This window comes from Talpa europaea, assembly GCF_964194135.1.
Source record: "Talpa europaea genome assembly, chromosome: 8".
Lineage (NCBI taxonomy): Eukaryota > Metazoa > Chordata > Mammalia > Eulipotyphla > Talpidae > Talpa > Talpa europaea.
Window position 1 is genome coordinate 4,869,479 of NC_140075.1, and position 21,929 is coordinate 4,891,407.

At 37.9% G+C, this 21,929-nt stretch overlaps 1 protein-coding gene across 1 annotated transcript in view; it reads left to right on the top strand.

The window, feature by feature from the left end:
• LOC311176174 (centromere protein C-like) overlaps window positions 1-17,937 on the top strand; it is a gene marked incomplete at both ends in the record, with an annotated part of 53,873 nt that extends 35,936 nt beyond the window's left edge. Inside the window, 7 exon segments of the mRNA XM_084241482.1 lie at window positions 8,371-8,438; window positions 8,442-8,475; window positions 9,242-9,373; window positions 10,450-10,545; window positions 12,026-12,180; window positions 16,219-16,309; window positions 17,867-17,937. Of these exon segments, the coding sequence (XP_084097608.1) occupies window positions 8,371-8,438; window positions 8,442-8,475; window positions 9,242-9,373; window positions 10,450-10,545; window positions 12,026-12,180; window positions 16,219-16,309; window positions 17,867-17,937 (647 nt within the window).
• Window positions 17,938-21,929: the final 3,992 nt, after the last annotated feature.

Here is a 21,929-nt window from a genome sequence, read left to right on the forward strand (position 1 = left end):
GGAACTATATGACTCCATAGGAAATACAATATAGGTCCAATATAAGAGTTATAGGAATCCCAGAAGGAGAGGAGAGAGACATAGGAACAGAGAAAATATTCAAGGAAATAATTGAAGAGAACTTCCAAATATGAAGAATAAGCTGAAAATAGACATTCAAAAAACAAAAAAAGAACACCAAACTTCCATGAGGAAAGGAAAAATACAGCAAGACACATAATAGTAATGTTCCCAGGAATCCAAGACGAGGAAAAAATAATGAAGCTGACAAGAGGGAAGAAACAGATAACATACAAAGGAAAACCAATCAGGCTGACATCAGACTTTTCCAAAGAAACACTACAGGCAAGGAGAGAGTGGAGGGACATAGTCCACAAACTCCAAGACAACAAATGCCAACCAAGAATACTCTCTGCCACAAAGCTTTCCTTTCTCTATGAAGAAAGAATAAGGACCTTCTCAGACAAACAGAAACTTCAGAATTTCATTCCAACTAAATTCCATTCCAAAAAATACTGCAAGGAGTCCTAAAGCCAGAACCAAAAGAGGGATGAATAAGAACAAAACTAGACCCCTCCAAGATATAATTAATTTTAAAATAAATAAATAAAACCAGAGAAAAGACAAACAAATGGCAAATACAGACACTAATATAGCAATATTAACTCTAAATGTAAATGGACAACACTCTTCAATAAAAAGACACAGAGTTGCAGCGTGGATTAAGAAACAAAACCCAACTTTTGCTGTCTCCAGGAAACACATTTGACTACAAAAGTTAAAAGTAGACTGAAAGTAGGGCCTCCCCGGTGGCACAGCGGTTGAGCTCTGGGTTGCAAAGCTGCCCACAGCCTCTGCAGCACCAGTTCTATCCCCGGCCTCTGGGCAAGGGTCCCACATTGCGCGCAGACCTCTCCTGCCACCTGCTGCTCCCCTCAGCAGTGTACTTCTTTGGTCTGCCTGTTCTGTTCCCTGCTCTGGCTCTGGTGAATTCTCTCACCCTCCCACACTTCTGACTGTACCCAGAGCTTGTATAAATAAATAAATAAATCTTAAAAAAAAGTAGACTGAAAGTAAAAGGATGGAAAACAATCCTACAAGAAAATGGACCAAAAAAGAAGGTAGGGATAGCTATACTTATATAAGATAAAACAAGTTTTCAAACTCAAAAAGGTAAAAAGAGACCCAGGTGATCACTACATGATGATCAAAGGACAATATTTCAAGAAGAAATAACACTCATTAACATATACTGACCAAATGAAGGAGCACCAAAATATATCAGACAACTATTTTCCACTATCAACAATAGATAGATCAACGAGACAAAAAATAAGTAAGGACACTAAAGCTCTAAATAAGGATCTAGACCTCATGGGCCTTAACTGACATCTATAAAACACTAAACCCCAAAATATCTGAGTACACATTTTTCTCAAGCACACACAGATCATTCTCCAGAATCAATCACATACTGGAACACAAGAAGAACATCAACAGATAGACCAAGAATGAAATCAGCCAACCATCTTCTCTGACCATGAAGGCATCAAACTAGAAATAAACCATAAAATGAAGGCAAGGAACATTCCTACCTCATGGAGACTGAAACTCACACTACTGGAAGACCACTGGACTAATGAGGAGATCAAAGAAAAAATTAACAAATACTTTGAGTTGAATGACAAGGAGAACACCAATTTCCTAAATGTATGGGATGCCCTTTTATGTGTCCCATAAACTCCTTTGGGCAACTGTAGATACTGGCTATGTAGAGGATCAATCCTTAAATCACTTAACAGAGCACAAAGATATGTGAAAAAATTTTCCCTATAGGATCACTGTATCCTCTGGGATCCAGTCTCAAGCACCTATGCTAGGTTTCCACTCCTATAGATACACCAAGCATATTGACCAGAGGGAGCAACTATCCTTTTTTTTTTTCTTTGAAGACAGCGGAGGCTATTCTCATATACTGCTCATTCATATTTTGAGTATACCTTTTATCTTAGCCAATTCAGAGAGAATAATACCTTGTAACAACTGCTAAGCAACAATCCTTCTAACTCTTGCCAGTGAGACTAGATTTCCACAATGGACACTAGAATTTGCTTCTCTGCTAACAATTTAGCACACAATTTCCTGCCCACTCCTGGATAAGTTCAATTCTTAAAAAAAAAAAAAAAAAAAAAAAACCTTCCAGGACTGTAAACCAAATCTGAAATCGAGGAATACTCACCAGTCAGCAAGTCTGAAGCTCAGAAGAGCTGGATGGACACAAGGGGCTTTTATGATACCATGGCCAGCCAAGTCAGCTTGATGCTACAGACAGGTTCATGAGAAGTCTCTGGTTCCCTTTGTTGGTCACCACTTGTTGATCTAAATAAACTGGTACATGCAAAATTAAGTGAGTTTATTAAAGAATCATGAGTGATTCTTTGAATCCAGGAAACAGTCCTATAGGTGAGAACTGTTTTCGGTATCCTTCATATATATGCTTATTTGCTTTATTTCTTATCTGTCCTACCAGTTGCCTCCAAGACCCACTGCTATGGGAACATGTTCAAGTGGAGTCTAACCCTTTACATGTTCTAATGAGGATTACATGGAAAATTGGATTTTAGGGGCGGAATCAACAGCTTTATTGAGATGTACTTCATGTATTATACAACTAATCCATTTATAATATATAATTTAACTGCGTGCCTCTATCATCACATTAATTTTAGAGTACTTTCATCACCCCAAAAAAGAAAAAAACATACTCGGTGGCAGGCATCTTCCTTTCTGTTCCCCCGACAATACCCATGCCCAGGCATCCACCTATCTCCTTTTGATCTATTTAGACTTACCTATTCTGAATAGAGATATATGATTTTATGATTACTAAATTTTCTCTATATCAGCAATTTTATAAAGTATCTAATGCATTCATTCTTAATCTTCTGCTATTGATATAATGGCTTCATTTGAGAATATAGTAAAGACTCCAACATACTATTTCATGATATGAATATTACATACAAAATTGTATAAAAATTTTAGGTGGTTCTTAGATGTTAAGTGTTAGAGTTACATATCACTGGATAATTAAACACCCAAACCTTAGTGAATTAATGCAATAATTGATTCATCTTACTGTTCTGTGGAGTGACCTGGCTTAGCTGGACATTTTTCACCTGGTCTCTCAGCATGCCTTTCAAGTGTATGCTGCTGAAGCTGGAGTCATTTGAAAGCCCAAATGAACTGGAAGTCCATGGTGACTCCATTTTTATATTTGGCACTCAGCCAGGGTGGCTTAAATACTTGGGTCTGGCCAAGCATCTCTTTTCTTCCACAAGGCTTTAACATATGGTTAACTTGGGTTTCATTATAACATGGCAGTCTTGGGGTAGTCAGTCTTCATTCATGGTGGCCATCTTTCTGTAGTGCAGTGTACTTCTAAGAGATCCAGGTGGAATCTACACATCTACTTAGGACTTGAAACCCAGAATATTATCATCTCTGCTGCATTCTCTTAAGCAAGTAAGTCCTTAAGGCCAGTAGTGACATAGGAGAAGAGAAGACACTGCCTCTTTAAAATGAACATTTGTCCATAGTAAGGGAAAAAGCTGTAATTATGTTCACATGCTGTTTAGCAAACTAAAATTGATGACCTCTGACCTTATTGGCACAATGCTAAACTCAGTACAGTTGTACTATTTTAAAACTTCAAGGATCATAGATTACATTATTAGCATATTAATTGTTCTTTATCCCACCCTACATTTTTATCTACCCAGTGACCAATAGAAAACATTTGTTTTTTGGTCATTTTTATTTATTTTAATTTTGGGATCACATTTTACTCCCCCTTATATGTACATGTTCCACTCACACTCCACTGAACCACTCATTCTATGCACGTCCCTCCCCCATTTTCTCTTCCCTCTCCCTTGTGCCCTCTGGTGACCAGTACATTTTCCCAATAAGTCCAAGATCAGTGCTTGCTGTATTTTGCCAGTGTATGGCTTTATTTGTTATTGTTATTTATATTTCACAAGTGAGTAAAACCATCTAATATCTGTCTTTCACTTCAGAATCTTCCTTTTAGCAAATTTTAATTTTTTTAATACTTAGGTGAAAATGTTTTTCTCCAATGCAGGTGAAGTCCTGGTTATTAACAGATAGATTAGATATAGTCATTGTACCAAGATCTAGAGAAATATTGCACAGTTTTTCATTAGTTTTTATTCCTTAACTGTGAAAAGCATTGAACTAATAAGATGCATTTTCAAGTAAATTTTATTTAAAACATACTGAAGTTGACCCAGTAGCACACTTTAACTCAATATACTGTTAGCTGTTGTGTATGATATATTGCTTATATTTTGCAGATGACTCAAGAGTAAAAGGATCTCAAGTAACATCAGAAAGCTAAATACATCACAAATTAGCTAAGATTATTTTTCTCTTTTAATATTTTCATAGGACTTGTTTCTAAATATAATTTAATTTTCCTGAAGCGGGCGGAAAAATTATTTGGATTAATTGATTCATTAAAAGTACATATTTATTTTTCATTAATTACACACTAAATCTTTACTGGCCACTAAGTTTCTTTATTGTTTATTTACAAATCAAATAGCAGTGTCACTTATTGCCCAATAGTAAGGAGCTGGGTGGAAAATTCTATAAGATTATGGCATCCCTGACAACTCCCATTTTTATCCAGTTCGCTGCTAAATAAAGTCATGGTTAGATACATAAATAGGCAAAGCTGAGAGCAAAGGAACCTTTGAAGAGGCCCATTTGAGATTCAGAACTCCATGGTTCTCAGAGAGATACTTGTGGAATTAGAGTAATTTTTTAATAGTGTGGAATTAGAGTGATTTTAACTTTGTGGAATTAGAGTGATTTTTTAATATTTTTCTTATACACCAGGATGAGTGCTGCTGTATTTAGACCTAAAGAGAACCACTAGGCGTGAAGTTCTCTTTAGTTGCTTCAGCCAGAAAGTTGCTCATACCTTGTCAGTTTTTTGTTGATCCATAATGAGAGACAAATATACCTCTCTCCTTATGTTTATCTTAAATTGGAATCATCCCTAGAGTCAGGAGTAGGCAAAGAGAAATAACAATGCTTCTGAGCAGGGGCTGCAGCACCCAGAGGAGAATCAAGCATTATTTCCAATAACTGTAGGTATCTACTGGTGAGCAAGAACTTCTGTCATAGACAACAATTTTAATAATAACAAAAATATGACCACATTCAGAGATTTGGTTACAGCATAGAAGACTTTTTGATTCTAAAAAATCATAATTTTTCAGTTAAAGAGGCCAGTAAATGAACAATAAGTAAAGATAATACTGTTGAGAACTGAATTAGTAACTGGTGTTGACATGTAAGAAATTCCTCAGAACATAAAATACAAAAATTGGAAACCATGAAGATAAAAGATACACAGTCGAAATAATGTAGAGACAGCAGACAAAGCATGTAGGATTTCTAGGGAAAAAAAGAAACAGATGGAGGAGAGAGAACAGTTAAAGAAATAGTTTAAGCTTCTCTGGATTAAAGATGACTTGAATCTGCAGTTTGAATGAATTGCCAACTACCAGTCAGAATTACGGATATAAGTGATTAAAATCCTTGTATTTTAAAAATACAGGGAAGCTTCTACATCAAAACAAAAAAATATGAAGGAGAAGAAATGAGTAGCACTTTTCATCTGTGTAACTCTAGAAAATAACTACAGCCTGCTTTCAGAAAAGCATTACAATCCAATAATCTTTTATCTGGTAAATATATTTTTCTTACTGATAAGTTAACTTATTTTGCAGATAATGCAAGAATGAATTTAGTATCCTCCATGTAAATACGCTTGTAAGATATTCTAAACAAGTACTGTGTAAATCATAACTGGGAACAAAGAGGAAACAGCGGTGAGGAATGATTATTACATTATATATGACTAAAGTTAAATGATGTGTATTTGTTTTCTGTTGCTTTGTACCGAGTTACTACTAATTTATGGATTTGAACAACAAACATTTATTATCCCATGGTTTTCATTGGTCAGGAACTCAGACAAAAGTTAGCTGGGTCCTGTGTTCTAGGGATATCACAAGCTGCAATCAAAAGTGTCAGCTTGGACTGTGATGGCATTTGAGGCTCCAGATCCTCTTCATGTGATTAAGGGAAGAAAAGGGATAGTCACTGATCAAACCAATAAAAGTTAGGAGAAAGAAAAATCATTAATATAAGATAATTAAGAAATATAAAGTAAAATGGAAGAACTAAAAGGAAGCATATTGTTACACTATGTGTATTAAGTTCCTTTAATATGATAGAAACTATCAGATTTGGTTAAATAATACAAATCAAACTACATATTTATACTATGCTCTTAAAACAAGTTTTTAAATGAAAGATCATCAAAGAATTAAGTAGGTATACCAGAAGAAAATAGTAGTGTAATTTAAGTATTAAACAAGGTAGAATTTTTTCCCCAACCCGCCCCCAAGCAAAGTAGAATTTAAGATTAAAATAAAAGTGTAGGGCCTCCCCGGTGGTGCAGCGGTTGAGCACTGGGCTGCGAAGCTGCCTGCAGCCTCTGCAGCACCTGTTCTATCCCTTGCCACTGGAGAGGGTCCCACATGGTGCAACAGACCTCTCCTGCCGTGCCCTCTGCTCCCTTCGGCAGCATACTTCGTCAATCTGCCTGTTCTGCTCCCCGCTCTGGCTCTGGTGAATTCTCTCACCCTCCTGAGCTTCTGACTGTACCCAGTGTGCGTATAAATAAATAAATAAATCTTTAAAAAAAATAATAAAATAAAATGAAAATGTAGGATAAAGAAAGGACATGTAATGGTAAAGTGAACAATTTATGAAGAAGATGTAAAAAATGTGCAAACCAACCTAGCAGCTAAATAAGAGAAAGTGAGGAGTTTTTTTTTTTTTTTTATTTAGATAATACAGTTAGACTGGGAGGTTTTATTTTATGTGTGTGTGTGTTGTGTCACTTTAAAAGTTTTTTTTATATCTTTTTTTTTTCCTCCTTTCTGTTGGTTGGAGAGTGCCGACTTTGTGGGTGTGGGTGGGTAGCAGGGTTCTGAGCTTTCCTCCCTTCTCGACCTCTTTTATGGCAACTTTCTTCTTTGGGCAGTTTGCCAGAGTCGCCCGTTTATCTTCCGTGTCCCAGTTCTCTCAGGGACCTGCTGTTTTTCCTCCCTATTAACTTTTTTTATGGGAGGTCTTACTGGCAGCGTTTCCTCGCCACCATGTTGATGAGGTCTCAAGACTCTTTGTTGTTCATTTTCAAACAATATTTGCTTCCACCCACCCCCTCAGGTGCAGTCCCTATGGAATTTCCTTCCCCAATGTACCCCTGCACCATCACCTCAGTCCCCTGTTCTCCTCCCTCCCTCTGATCCCTCTCCTTCCTCCTCCCCTACAGTATGTCTCTGATTTATAATTGTCTGTTTTTGCTTTGTTGTGTTTTGTGCTGTTATTATTTTTTTACACCGATGTCTTATTTGGTTCCCTTATATTCCTGCTATAAGTGAAACCATCCGATATTTTTCTTTTTCCTTCTGGCTTATTTCACTGACCATAATTACTTCTAGCTCCATCCATGTTACTGCAAATGGCATGAGTTTATCTTTTTTGGTTGCTGAATAATATTCCATTGTGTATATATACCACATCTTCTTGATCCATAGACTGGAATGTTTTAAAAACACATTTTCAGAATTAGACAGCTCTTGCAAATAAAAAAATAGATAAGAACATAAGAATTTAATTAGATAGCCAACAGACTCAACTGGTATGTAGAACTTTGTGTCATTGTGATACAGTGAGTGGGTTATGTGTATGTATACACATGGACACATGTATACATAACCTTTTAAATTACAAATAAACTCTTGTGAGTACCTAGATGGTTTTCAGTTTGATTTTTGTTTTCTGTTTCTATTCAAAGCACTACTACTGAGAATGTGTTATTGTACCTATCTATGGCTTTGCCCATTTTTTGTGTACATTTTTGCAAATTCATTTTCTCAAAATGAAATTTCTGAGTCAAAGAGTTTAACAGGTATTATCAAATTGTCTGCAATTAGTTTCAATTTCTACCTATGGTATATGACAGTACCTGTGCGCCTTTAACATCATTAATCCTGGGTATCATTGAGTTTTCAAGTCTTTTCCAAACTAGCAGCCTATTTTGTTGTTGACATTTCCTTACATATTAGCATAAATGTTTTAAAACGGTTTTAGTGTTTTGTCTAGAAGTATTAGCATTTAGGAGGTAATATAATCTTTTCAATGCAAAGCATCATCCAACTAAACATTTATATATATACATTTTTGTCTCTTATATTTTTACAGTATTGCCATCCAACACACCAAATGTTTGCAGGACCAAGAGAATACGAATGAAGCCTTTGGAATACTGGTGAGGGGAACACATAGATTATCAAGGAAGGCCGTCAGGTAAAATTCAATTTATGCTTTAATGTCTGACAGTAAAAAATAATAATTGCAGTTTACTTATGTATGTTATATGCCAGCTAAGCCTACATATCTACATACATTTTGTTATTTAATCATCCCCCCCAAATGTGACAGGAATAAACGATTTTGTTTGAGTACTGTACTCTAGAGACAAAGTTAGAGATATCTCTTAGTAGCAATTTGAGGTGAGTGCGTGACTTTATAGAACTTTATGAACTATTTCCTTACTGGCCACCAGGTTTCTAATTGAACAAAATGAAATATTAGATCAGAACATTAGAAAATTATAAATGGTAAAGGTTAAGTATTCCCTTTTTATTCTTGTTTCATATTTTTCTACATAAATGGTGAAGGTTGGGCACAAAAGTATTGTGAGTGTTACCTTAAAGTTGTTTCCTTTCTTAAAGAATATAGCTAAGTCAAAGAACTAAACTCACATGTGGACTACTATAAATAATTCATTGCTGGCCCTTGTGTGTTTTTTTTTTTTAATTGCCAGGTGTGACTATTGATTTTACACAACTGAAGACATTCAGTCATGTTTCATCAGTGCTTCTAGATTTAGAATAAAAGACATTTACATGAAATAGTTTGGTAGTATGTGTTATTTGAATTGTTAACTATAGAATATAGTAATAGTAATGTTTTCTTTGGTACTTTGAAAGGAAATATGTTATATTTAGAGTTTTGTTTCTCACTTTTCATTTTCTCAGATATGAAATTTTACCATTTTTGTTAATTTCAGGGGGCTTCTTTGTGACTGGTGGAATACTATCCCCAGATGCAGTATCATCTAAAAGGAAGGCAAAAGGAAACATGGAAAAAGTCAACAAAATTGTTAATAGAAAAAGGATCTGTCTTGATAATGATAAAAGAAGTATGAACTTATTCCTGAAAGTAACTTCTAGATTTTCTTTTAAGTGACAGTACTTTGAAAAGTAGCACTTTGAAAATTTTGAAATTTATCTCTAAAAACTCAGATGTGGTACTTACTATAGGGTAAAAATGACCACCTTTCCCCCACAAATTTTGAAATAAAATTTGAAATTCTTTAAAAAAAATCATTAATGGCATAGTATAAATAATTTCTTCATAAGCAAACCACACAAACGAAACTCCTTTTCTGTCCCCAAGCTGTGGTTAAAATTGACATTTTAATGAATTTTTCTAAAGTGTAGTACATGCTCTCAGAGAATATGCAGAACAGTCATTTAACTTCTTGATGATGCAAGAGTTCAAGAGTTGTTATGTTTTGGGCCTCCCCTGGTGGCACAGCCATTGAGCGCTGGGTTGCGAGGCTGCCTGCAGCCTCTGCAGTGCCAGTTCTATCCCTGGCCACCGGCGAGGGTCCCACACACACAAAAAAAAAAAAAAAAACAAAAAAAGCAAGAGTTGTTATGTTTTATTTATTTATTTTTTTAATAGAGGCATGCTTTATTTATTTGTTTTGCTGGTTTGTTTTGTTTTGTTTTTGTTTATACATGCACTGGGTACAGTCAGAAGCGCGGGAGGGTGAGAGAATTCACCAGAGCCAGAGTGGGGAGCAGAACAGGCAGAAGGACCGAAGGACACTGCTGAGGGGAGCAGCGGGCGGCAGGAGAGGTCTGCGCGCCATGTGGGACCCTCCTCCGGTGGCCGAGGAGCAGCCGGGGATCGAACCGGCGCCGCAGAGGCCGCGGGCAGCTTCGCAACCCAGCGCTCAACCGCTGCACCACTGGGGAGGCCCAAGAGTTGTTATGTTTTAATAGGCTTATAGAAAATGTGTTTAGGATGTATGCTTCTATAGTAAATCATTGTGGTTTTTGAACTTTTATCAAAGTGGTCATTTTTAAATAGGACTATACCTCTGCTTATTTTCTGCTATGACTTGTCCATTATTGTATATCATACTAGTTTTTCTGCAGTGGAAAAGAATTTTAAGTAGTTTGTATTTCAATGATACTTCTTTTGCAGATAATAAATTAGCGATAAATCTGAATATACCTCTGGGAGATCCTTTGCAACCAACAAGGGTAAAGGACCCAGAAACAAGAGAGATTATTCTTATGGGTAAGATAAAGGATGGTATTGAAAATGTTTAGTTTAAAAAACAAAGGACAAAAACTTGATTTGTTGACTGACTTTTATCTACTTTCCATCTCTTGCTCCATTTATTTCAGAGCAAAAATCCAGTAGAATGTCTAATGCTAATAAGCAACCTGTGTGAGGGCTGTTCTGGGGGAGCACTGATGGCAAGTAATCTCCAGGGACACAGAACACCATGAATTTGTCCTTTGAACTATAAGTACCATTGTCAAGACTGTTAACTCCTACAGTGGTGTTCAGGAGGTCACATTGAGACAAACCATTTATGGGGAATTGTAGCAAACAGACTCAGGATATACTCTTATTTTGATCCTAGGCAAGGATTGTAGATAGTATTAAGACAGCCTTCCAGGTCTTGGAATGCCAGTAATGGTACCTGGTAGGTGAAACCTTTGGAGAGCATGACTAACAGAACAATCAGTCAAACAAATAACAGGCTTAAACCTAAGGCCTACAGAGGGTTCTGGAAGGTGCCTGTTATATTTAGTAGGTTTTAAACATTCAGTGTCTGGAGACTGTGGGAGTTCCCAAGGGTTTGACTAATGTGTGGTGGGGATAAGTGACATTCCACTAGGCAATATTTATATATTTGAAATACATAAATGTTTCAACAACTTACTTTATTCAATTATTTGGCAATAGAGGTAGAAGTACAGAGAATTTTATTTAGTGTTAACATTAATAGCATTACCATACTGTACGAGGTTTAAAAAATTGTGTTGTTAGGTGTTCATTACTTTTTGTCTGTTTTTGAGCCTCTATTCTCTATATTCTATAATGTGTAGGATTACTAACATTCCTGAGTAGCCAAGGAAACAGTGTCAGAAGCTACTGATAGATAAGAATATTAGTTACAGATTTGGAAAGGTTTGTAAGTAAAAGGGAAATTCAAAAGCAAGATAGTAATTTGTGAGTAACAGAATTCTGTTTACTGAGTACCTTTACCTGATAAGTAAATACCTTGTTATTTAATAATCTGTCAATCAATTACAAAAGAATAGTGGCATAATGATTAAGAGTTATGATAAACTTTTTAAAGATACGGAATTCTTATCTCTTTATTTTCCAACCTTCCTATAATAGAAATAATAATTACTGCCATTAATATTAATAGCTAAGACCTACCTAATGTTTACTTTGTGCCAGTGTCTTAAATATCTCACACCTGTAACTCATATGAAATATGAACTTTCTTTTTTAATCTCATTGTATAGCAAAGAAAATGGAGAGAGACAGACAGACATTGATAACTTACCTAAATTCATAGAGCTTGTAAGGCAGAGGGAGGATTTGTCCTCTGGCATTCTGTCTCCAGAGTCAATTAACTTAATCACTTCTGTCTAAGACAGGTTTACATCTAGTCGTAACTATTATATGTGTGTGTGTATTGTTGCATCACTATTTTTTGTATTTATTTTTACTTCATATTTATTTTTTCCCTTAGATCTTGTAAGGCCACGAGATACTTACCAATTTTTTGTTGCGCGTGGTGAACTGAAAGTATATAAAACACTGGATACACCCTTTTTTTCTACTGGAAAATTGACATTAGGACCACATGAAGAAAAGGGAAAGCAGCATGTTGGCTCAGATATATTGGTAAGTTTATTTCTCCATATATTTATCTTTTTGATATTGGTGCAAGTCTGATTTATTGAACTTGATGAAGCATAAAGTGCTGTTACCTCAAAAATATTACTACAGTGCTCAGAATTTTTTTTTTAATTTGTTAATCTATTGAGAGTTAATCAATCTGTGCTTACTTAAAAGTTGTTCTGTGCATATCAGTGTAACCTTGAGATTCAGAACTTTGATTCAGATGTCTTTAGAACAAAAATCTTAGTGTATAGGTTTGTAAACAATCGTTAAAATTTGAAAGCTTGAGGGGATTTATAGTGATTAAATCTAAATCTCGTTCTCCATCATGCAGTTTAGCAATAATGAGGTGAAAAGAATTCACAATCTTGTAATTAGTTAGCAGCAGACTGGGCACTGGAAGCTAGTTGCTTGAAAAAGTACTCAACAGTATATTATCGTATATAGCAAAATTGCTGGCCTAAGTTATCTCTGTGTTTCTCTCTTTCTCTCTCTCTCTTTTTTTTTAGATTTATTTATTTATGTATACAAGAACTAGAGTTCAGGCTAGAGGTGTGGGGGGTCAGAGGATTCACCAGAGACAGAGTGGGGAGCAGAACAGTGTATTTCAGGCAGATTGACTGAAATACACTGCTGAGGGAGCAGCAGGTGATTTTAAGAGAAGTCTGCTGCACCTGTGGTTAGTTCCCTGGCAGGGGATCGAACTTGTGCTGCGGTGGCTGCAGATAGCTTCATAGGTTGCGTCCTAACCCCTTGCACCACCAGGAAGGCCCTGTGTTTCTCTCTTTAGAGATTCACCCCCTTGCAACTTTTATGTATCATGTGTATGTATGTATATATTAGATATTCATGCGAGTTCATTATTGTATATTTCAAAAACCTTGTTAGTAAAATGTGTGCAAAGTGGGGAGGCTTGTGTTTAGAGAGCCAAACTGAATAAATAAGTAAAAAACATAGAAATACATACTACAGTATCTTTTCTCTAAAGTTGATATAAATTTTGTTGTTGTTGGGCCTCCCCTGGTGGCACAGGCGGTTGAGCGACGCGCTGTGAGGCTGTCCGCAGCCTCTGCAGCACCGATTCCATCCCAGCCTGCCGGCGAGGGTCCCACATGGCGCGGCAAACCTCTCCTGTCTCGCCCACTGCTCCCCTCAGTAGTGAATTTCGTCAGTCTGCCTGTTCTGTTCCCCGCTCTGTCTCTGGTGAATCCTTTCTCCCTCCCACGCATCTGACCTGTACCCTGGTTCTTATAAAAAATAAATCTTTAAAAATTTTTGTTGTTGTTGTTGTTTTATTAAATTATAAGGGTTCTGGGCCTCCCTCATGGCCTAGGTGTTAAGTCTCAGCACTATCACCACTACAGCCTGAGTTCCATCCCCGGCCAGGGAGCTAACCCACTTATACCTCTCCTGTCTCACTTGCTGCTCCCCTTAGAAGTTTATTACAGTAAATCCACTCTGTCTCTTGTGTACCCTCTCAGTCCCAGCGCTTCTGGCCTTCACCCCAGTTCTTCTACGCAAAAAAATATATAAATTATAAGAGTTCTTTTAGAGCTTTTTTTTCAAACACTTCTTTCCCATTTAGGAAATCAGTATGTCATAGTGGTTAAGAACATGAATTCCGGAATCAAACTAGTTCAAATCCAACTTTTCCATTTCTATCATGACCTTAGAAAGTCACACCCTTAGTGCCCTGCCTTGTCTTCTTCATCTCTGAAAAACTAATATCTATACTTACTTATTACCCATCTCACTGGTATATATGTACATCGAATGAATAAAAATAAAGTGCTCAGAACATTGGCTGGCCTAGAGCAAGTGCTATTATAAATGCTAGCTGCATTGTGGTAGTTTAGGCTCGTTTCACAAAGTGGTTTAAAAAAAAGGGAAGTAGGAGGAAGGCAAATTCTCTGAAGCAAAGAAAAAAAAATCCCCAATAGCTGAATCTCAAAATTTGAAATTTGAAGTTTAAAAGCCTTGCAGTTTTTATTTAGTTGCCTTCCCAAAACCAGATTATTTGCAGGATTCTGCTATGTGTGTATAAAACGTAAAATTTGCCATGTTTGATTATGGAAGTCTGTATGACTGAAGAGATTTATCTTTTATTTTATTACTCTTGGTACTTGTGTAAATGCATGACTTTTTTTGTCTTTTTTTTTTAAGATTTATTTTTATATTTTATACAAGAACCAGGGTACAGGGCCTCCCCAATGGCACAGCGTTTGAGCGCTGGGCTGTGAAGCTGCCCGTAGCCTTTGCAGCACTTGTTCGATCCCCAGCCACCAGCAAGGGTCCCACATGACGCGCAGACCTCTCCTGCCGTGTCCGCTCCTCCCCTCAGCAGTGTATTTCATCAGTCTGTCTGTCTGGCTCTGGTGAATTCTCTGACCCTCCTGTGCTTCTGACTGTACCCAGTGCTTGAATAAATAAACAAACAAACAAACAAATAAATAAATAAATAAATCTTTAAAAAAAAAAAGAACTGGGGTACAGACCAGATGCGCGGGAGGGTGAGAGGATTCACCAGAGACAGAGCAGGGAACAGAACAGGTAGACTGACGAAACACACTGCTGAGGGGAGCATCGGGTGAGACAGGAGAGGTCTGCCGTGCCGTGTGGGACCCTCCCAAGCCGGTCGGGATCGAATCAGCACTGCAGGCTGTGGACAGCTTCACAGCATGGCACTCAACCGCCTGTGCCACCAGGGGAGGCCCTTGTCTTTTTTTTTTTTAAGATTTATTTTTTTATTTATACAAGGACTGGGATACAGGCCAGAGGCACAGGAGGGTAAGAGGATTCACCAGAGGAAGAGTGGGGAGCAGAACAGGCAGATGGACCAAAGACACTGCTAAGGGGAGGAGTGGGCGACAGGAGAGGTCTGCCGTGTCATGTGGGTATCTCCCTGGCCAGCCAGGAATCGAACCAGCACTGCAGAGGCTGCGGACAGCTTTACAGCACTGCACTCAACCGGCGGTGCCACTGGGGAGGCCCCGTTTTTTGTCTTTTTGTTCTTTCTTTGACTCATTAGTCAAATTGAGTAGTCTGGTGTCCTAAACTTGAAATCATTAAAGAGAGGTCCATAAAAACCTAGCCATTTTTTCTAATATAAATGGTGCCCATCTATACTATAGTTTTTCAGCTTTACTATAGTATAAAAGCAATATGTATTCAGTAAAAACTGGGTGGCAGCAGCAGCAGCAGCAATGCTCCCAGCCAGCATTTTCAGTTTGTGATATTATCACTTTACAGTGGGTTTATTCGGACATTGTAAGTTGAGGAAGGTCCATTAGTAAAGTGACATCCTTTACAGTGATTCTGAGTTTTCATAAGCCAATAAATAATAATGAAAAAAAAAAGACTTTTTTCCCTGTATAGTTTCCTATTGCCAGTCTAAAAAATGACCACAAATTTTGTGACTTAAAAGAACACCCACTATTATCATAGTTAGGTCAGTTATAAAAGTCTGGTGGACTTCACTATTTCGAACCAAGATATCGGCAGATCTGTATTCTTCTCTGGAGGTTCATAGGTTGAATCTGTTTTCAAGTTCTGTGGTTAGGAAAGATCAGTTCCATGTATTTAAATGGCTGAGGTTCTCGTTTCTTCACTGGCTATTAATCAGTATGTTATTCTCAAGATCTGGAAATAGTCTGTATTCCTTGGTTCCTGACCCTCTTCAGTGCTAACAACAGTGTATCTCATGTTTCACTTCTCTCACTTCTCTGTTTCATCTCTCCAAGGCTTCCAGCAGGAGCAATTTTTATTTCTATTTTTAAGGGCTTATTCAACTAGATTAGACCCAACTAGATAACTCAAGGTTATCTTTCTAAGGCCCCTTTTACTACCTAACAGTAAATTCTGAGGATTAGCATCTGGGCATCTTGGCTGGAGGCTGTGTGTGATGGCAGCGGCGGGGCAGGGGTGGGGTGAGGGGTGTGGGTGAGTGTGTGTGTGTGTACGGGGGAGGGTTACTAGGGCCCTTATTTCCTTAATTCTTTGTTGTGGTTCAACTTGAAATGAAATTGGTTTTTAAATTTACAGTTTTTTTATGTTAAGTTTGGTAACCTTTTATGTACCTTACATGAAACACCTTATGTGATAACAACTGGGGATTCATTCTTTGTTCCTTCAGGTAAGAATAATTAAAGACATTCTCTTTCACATATTATAGCATTTTTATAGATACTCATGAGCACCCTGAAGATTGAAACCACAGTGATCAAAATTAAGCATGATGTCATTGATGCTAAAGAAGCTTGGTACATATTTTCTTTTAGTTTTATCACTAAAGAAGTATTTTAATACTTGAAATTTGAATATATGAAATGTGAAGAATATTGAAATACAAATAAATACAAGAAAATATAAGAATTGCTTATTGCTGAAAATACTTACTTAGAATATAGGTTGTCTCCAGGATAGAAGAAAAGTTACTATCTTTAAGACATCGTGTAGTCACACAATTTTGAGTAGGTTATTTATTTTAAGATTTATTTATTTGGCCCTCCCTGGTGGCAGGGGTTAAAGACATAGCACTACTGCCAGCCACTATGGCACAAGTTCAGTCGGCTAGGGGGCTAACCTACATGGTGCAACAGACTTCTCCTGTCTCACCCTCTACTCCCCTCAGCAGTGTTTTGCTGCATAAAAGAACTGGGGTGCAGGCCAGAGGTACAGAGGTGAGAGGCTTCACCAAAGACAGAGTGGGGAGAAGAAAAGGCATATCTGCTGAAGTACACTGCTGAGGGGAACAGTGGGCGAGACAGGAGAGGTCTGCTGTGCCATGTGGGTTAGCTCCCTGGCCTGGGCTCGAACTCGTGCCACAGTGGCTGGCAATAGCTTGATAGGGCTGACACTTTAAACCCTGTGCCACCAGGGAGGCCCTTGAGTAGTTTATTTAAACATACAGAATATCATATGTTTGAAGAACACAGTATTGAAGAATACGGATTTGGGGAATAGGAATTTTAATTTGTTCATTTGTTTTCATTCATTCAACAAACGTGAATGAGAGTCTGCCTAGCATTACTCTAAGAGTGAAGGATATATAAGTGAACAAAATAGGAAAAAATTCCTGCTGTCATGGAGCTTACATTCTAATGAAAACAAAAAAATATTTGTATGTACCAGCACTGTTGTGAATACAACATTTACTGATGCAGTTAAGTTTAATATGTATCAGTTTCTTATATAGAGAAAGTTACAGTATGGTACTCAGTCCTGTAAAACCTACTTTATGTGTGGCTGGCTATTCATCTATATTTCATTTTTGCTGTTATTTGTCAACTTATTTAAGAGTAGCTTTTACTTAATATGTTACATTTTTACTATTTTATTTATGTTACCTTTCATACTTACTTGTACATGCATGTGTCTGGTTTAGGGGACTCCATAGCAGTTCCAAAAATTTAACAATGATTGGATGCAGGAAGAGATTTTACTTCCTGAACCCTTGTCTTTTTGCATTCATTGTCAGAATGACAATGAAGGTTACATGCTTTCAAACCTTATCTGGATCATAGGCAGTGGCTAACACAGATTTTTCAGTTTGTGGAATTAGTTACTTAGGGTTAGGTGGATTGATTATTTTTATTTGGTGCTGCTATATATATAATTGCTTAGTGATGACTATTTAATCAAGAGGAAATGATTTCTATGGAAATAATTTTTCTTATCACTCTAATTCTAGGTAATTATTACAACATCAAAAATCTTCTGGATGAGCAAAGTGTACTTCTTTTTACTCAGATAAAAAGATGAAATATGAAGCAAAGTTTAGATGTGTATGTGCGTGCATGTGCATGAGTGTATATATACACATATACACACAACGGTTTGTACAGTTGGAACATTTCTCTTTGTAATTATTTGCACTATTTTAAAATAATAAAATTTTATTTAGTTTTCTGTTACTTGTATCAGATATTTCAAGTTCCCATATCTTAATTTTTCCACAAATATACACTTGACCTCTAGTGGTTCCCATGCTTATAATATTTTAATAATATAAAATAAAAAATATTGCTTGCAGTGAAATACAATATGTTTATTTGTCAGAAGATATCTGATTAATATATCCATTTATTTAAAAGTCATTTCCAAATTTTAGTTTTAAATCACTAATTGTTAAGACAACCAAAAAATAGAGAACAGTAGGAAAATAGTACATCTGTATTAGTTTCCTTGGACTTTTGTAACAAACTAGTACAAACTGGGTGACTTAAAATAACTAAAATTCTGGAGCGTCAGAAATCAAAGTATCCGCAGAGATTCTCTCTCTCTCCTCTCTCAATCTCTGTCTGAATCTCTCTGAAACCTTTAAGGGAGAAGCCTTTCTCTCTTTGGTGTTCTTTTAACATCAGTAGTATTTTTTGTTAGAGACTGTCCTGTGCCATTGCTTTCTGTGCTCGGTTCCCTTCACCTTTCTAATATTCAGTGAAATATCTCACTAGATACATCTAGGCCATGGAGTCTAATTTTTATTTTTTTTATCTTATTTTTTTAAGATTTATTTTATTTATACAAGAGCTGGGGTACAGGCCAGAGGTGCAGGAGGGTGAGAAAATTCACCAAAGACAAAGTGGGGAGCAGGGCAGGCAGTGGGACCGAAAGCACTGCTGAGGGGAGCAGCAGGCAAGACAGGTGAGGCCTACTACACCATGTGGGTCTTTCCTGGCCAGCCGGGATTCGAAACCGTGCTGCAGAGGCTGTGGACAGCTCCATAGTGCTGCGCTCAACCCAGTGTGCCACCAGGAAGACCCAAGAGTCCAATTTTTAGTTATTATTTTTTGTGGTATGTCTGTGTATATATATGTATATATGCATATATATGTCTGTGTATGTGTGTATATATATACGTATACATGCTATAATTACAAACATAGTTGATGTTTCATGGTAAATTATACTTAGGCCAGCCTCCTACTCATGTACTTTATTGCAATTTCCTAATGAAGGAATATCCTTTTATATATACCTTTTCCTAAACCTTTTCCTACAAACAAAATATAACTTTTCCTACAAATTTTCAACACCTGTAATAGGTTTATTGTCAAAACACAGCAGTTGTTTGACTCTGATTTGCAGGTTGGGATAAATTTATCAATAAGTTTCAATCACATCTGTTATTTTCTGTTATTTTCATTCCCCTATAGCTGATAACCTCCAGGTGCAAGAAGATCTTGGGGTAAGCCTGTTTCTCCTACTGTCTACTCATCTAGACATCTGGGTATTCTGTGTGGTTGCAGAAGATCTTCACTATATCTTTTTTTTTAAAGATTTATTTATGTATTTAAGAACTGGGGTGTAGCCAGATATGTAGGGGGGTGGTGAGAGGACTTACCAGAGACAGAGTGGGGAGTAGAACAGGCGAGTGACTGAAATACACTGCTGAGGAGAGCAGCGGGTAAGACAGGAGAGGTCTGCTGCCATGTGGCTTAACTCCTGGCTGGGGATGGAACTCAGGCAGCAGTGGCTGGCGATAGCTTGATAGCACCGTGCCTTTAACCCTTGTGCCATCAGGAAGGCCCCTTTTCACTAAGTCTTAAGTCTGTCTTCTGGTATATCCTCATATGGGAAGAGATCAGCTCTGCATCCAAGTTCTTCTGTGAAGGGTTTTGGTAGCATCCAGCAATAGCTAGCTTTACAATGGCCTCCGGTTTCTGCTGGTCAAATTGAGCAGCTGTTACTTGTTTAAATCCACCTGGTAGCCTGAGTGTGAGGTTTCTATTTACTCTTCCATTTGTTTTCAGAAAATGCCATGTATTTTGTGTTCATTGTGACAACATAATCTCCACAGTCATTTGGGTCACTTTAGAGGAATTCACACAGCTTCCCACCAGCAGGACTGTCTTCTTTTCCAGGCTCCAAAGCCAGTCTCCTATAGCCGATTTTAATACTTTTAGAAGCAGCAGCAACTTGAGTAAATGATAGCTTTAAGAGCAACTAAAAGAACCCTTTCTTTTTCTAATTAAAACATCTGCCTTATTGATTCACAATGGTGCTTAAAATGATCGTTTTTTCCTTTATTTTTATTTTTTAAATTATCCAGCTTTGGAGGACTAGTAAACATTTTCTGAATAGGCTACATCTTAACATCTTTCATACTTATCAATGCCACCATAAAGGGATTAGTTTAACTTCCACCATCTTATCACCTGGTAGTGATTTGAATACAATGGACATAGGACAGAAAATCAGAGAAGGGGTATAGGGAAGATTGATTGTTTTGAGTGAGGATGTTTAGTGTCCTGCAATGGTTGATTTTGATCATTTCATCCAGTTTTATACTTAGGCTTTTTTCCTTTTTTCGTGGAGAGGAACCTCTTTAAACTGACATAACTAAAAATCTTCTTTTACAAGTGTATGTGGACACTTTCGAAGTAGCTTAGTTTGAGTCATTTTGCTGTTTCATCCCCCTCATCTGTCTATACAGAAGGGCTGGTGACCCTTTGAGGGGCTCTGAGACCTTGAGCTTGATAGGTATGTTCCCACCTGTAGGGTGAAGAAATATCAGGCTTTTCTGCCCTTCCACCATCAGGATAGATGATGGATCCTTGTCCTGAATGCATGCCTGATGGCGGGCACCTGGAATAGGGTGTGGGCATAGGTAGATGGGATTCAGCTGAGCTAAGACTGTGCTTTTAAGGGCGGCGTCACGGGGACGCCAGCAGCAGCAGCAGCAACAGCAGTAGAAGCCGAAGCAGAAGCTGAATGAGAAGCTGAGAAGCAGCAGAACCAACGCTAGAGAGCCCAGATAGCCATGTGCCTGGTGAACCCCAATAAAAGACCTGCAAAACCACTTAGGACTCTGACTCCTCCTTTACCTGGTCTGCATGGGATCAGAAAACCTGCTCTGTGCCTAGTCCTGCCTCTACACCACCAAAAGTGGGATCTAAAACTGTGTTGGACTATAAACCAGAGGCACACTATGGGGGTAGGAGTGGGGAAAGGAGGGATTGGGGTCAAAATAAGGGGAGTGCAATTGTATGGGGAATATATAAATTAAAAAATATATAAAAAAATAAAAAATAAAAGTGTGTTGGGGGACATTTAGCTGGAGCATACCTCCTGTAAGGGCAGGATAGGACACTGAGTAGGTTATGATCCGAGCAGATGGGGTAAGGAGAAGAGTCCTGGAGGCCTCAGTGGCTTTTCAGGCTTTTATTTGAATTTACCAGGTACACGGCAGGCAGGAGTGCCGGAGGGCCAGGAGGCTGGCAGGCCTTTCAGCCCCCAGCAAGTCTTCACTCTTTCTGGGCTCTCGGGCCTTCTCTCATGGCCTCTGCTTCTCTGCTGTTTCTTTCTTTAGTTCTTTTTGCTTCTGCTGGTGTCCCTGGGACGCCACCCTTAAAAGCCCAGTCTCAGCCCAGGTGAATCCCATCTACCTATGCCCACACCCTATTCCAGGTGCCTGCCATCAGGCATGCATTCAGGACCACAGGGATCCATCATCAATCCTAATGGCAGGAGGGCAGAAAAGCCAGATGCTTTTACACTTACCCTACACCTACTATATGAAGGAACTCTGCAGAATAAAGGACTTGAGAAAATTACCCTCCCATCATGCACCCGTCAAAAAAAAAAAAAAAAAAACGGGCCTCCCTGGTGGCGCAAGGGTTTAAGCACTTCACTATGAAGTAATCTGCAGCAAGAGTTCGATCCCCAGCCAGCCAGGGAGCAACCCACATGGCGAAGGAGACCTCTCCTGCCTCGCCTGCTGCTCCCCTCAGCAGTGTATTTCGGTAGATCTG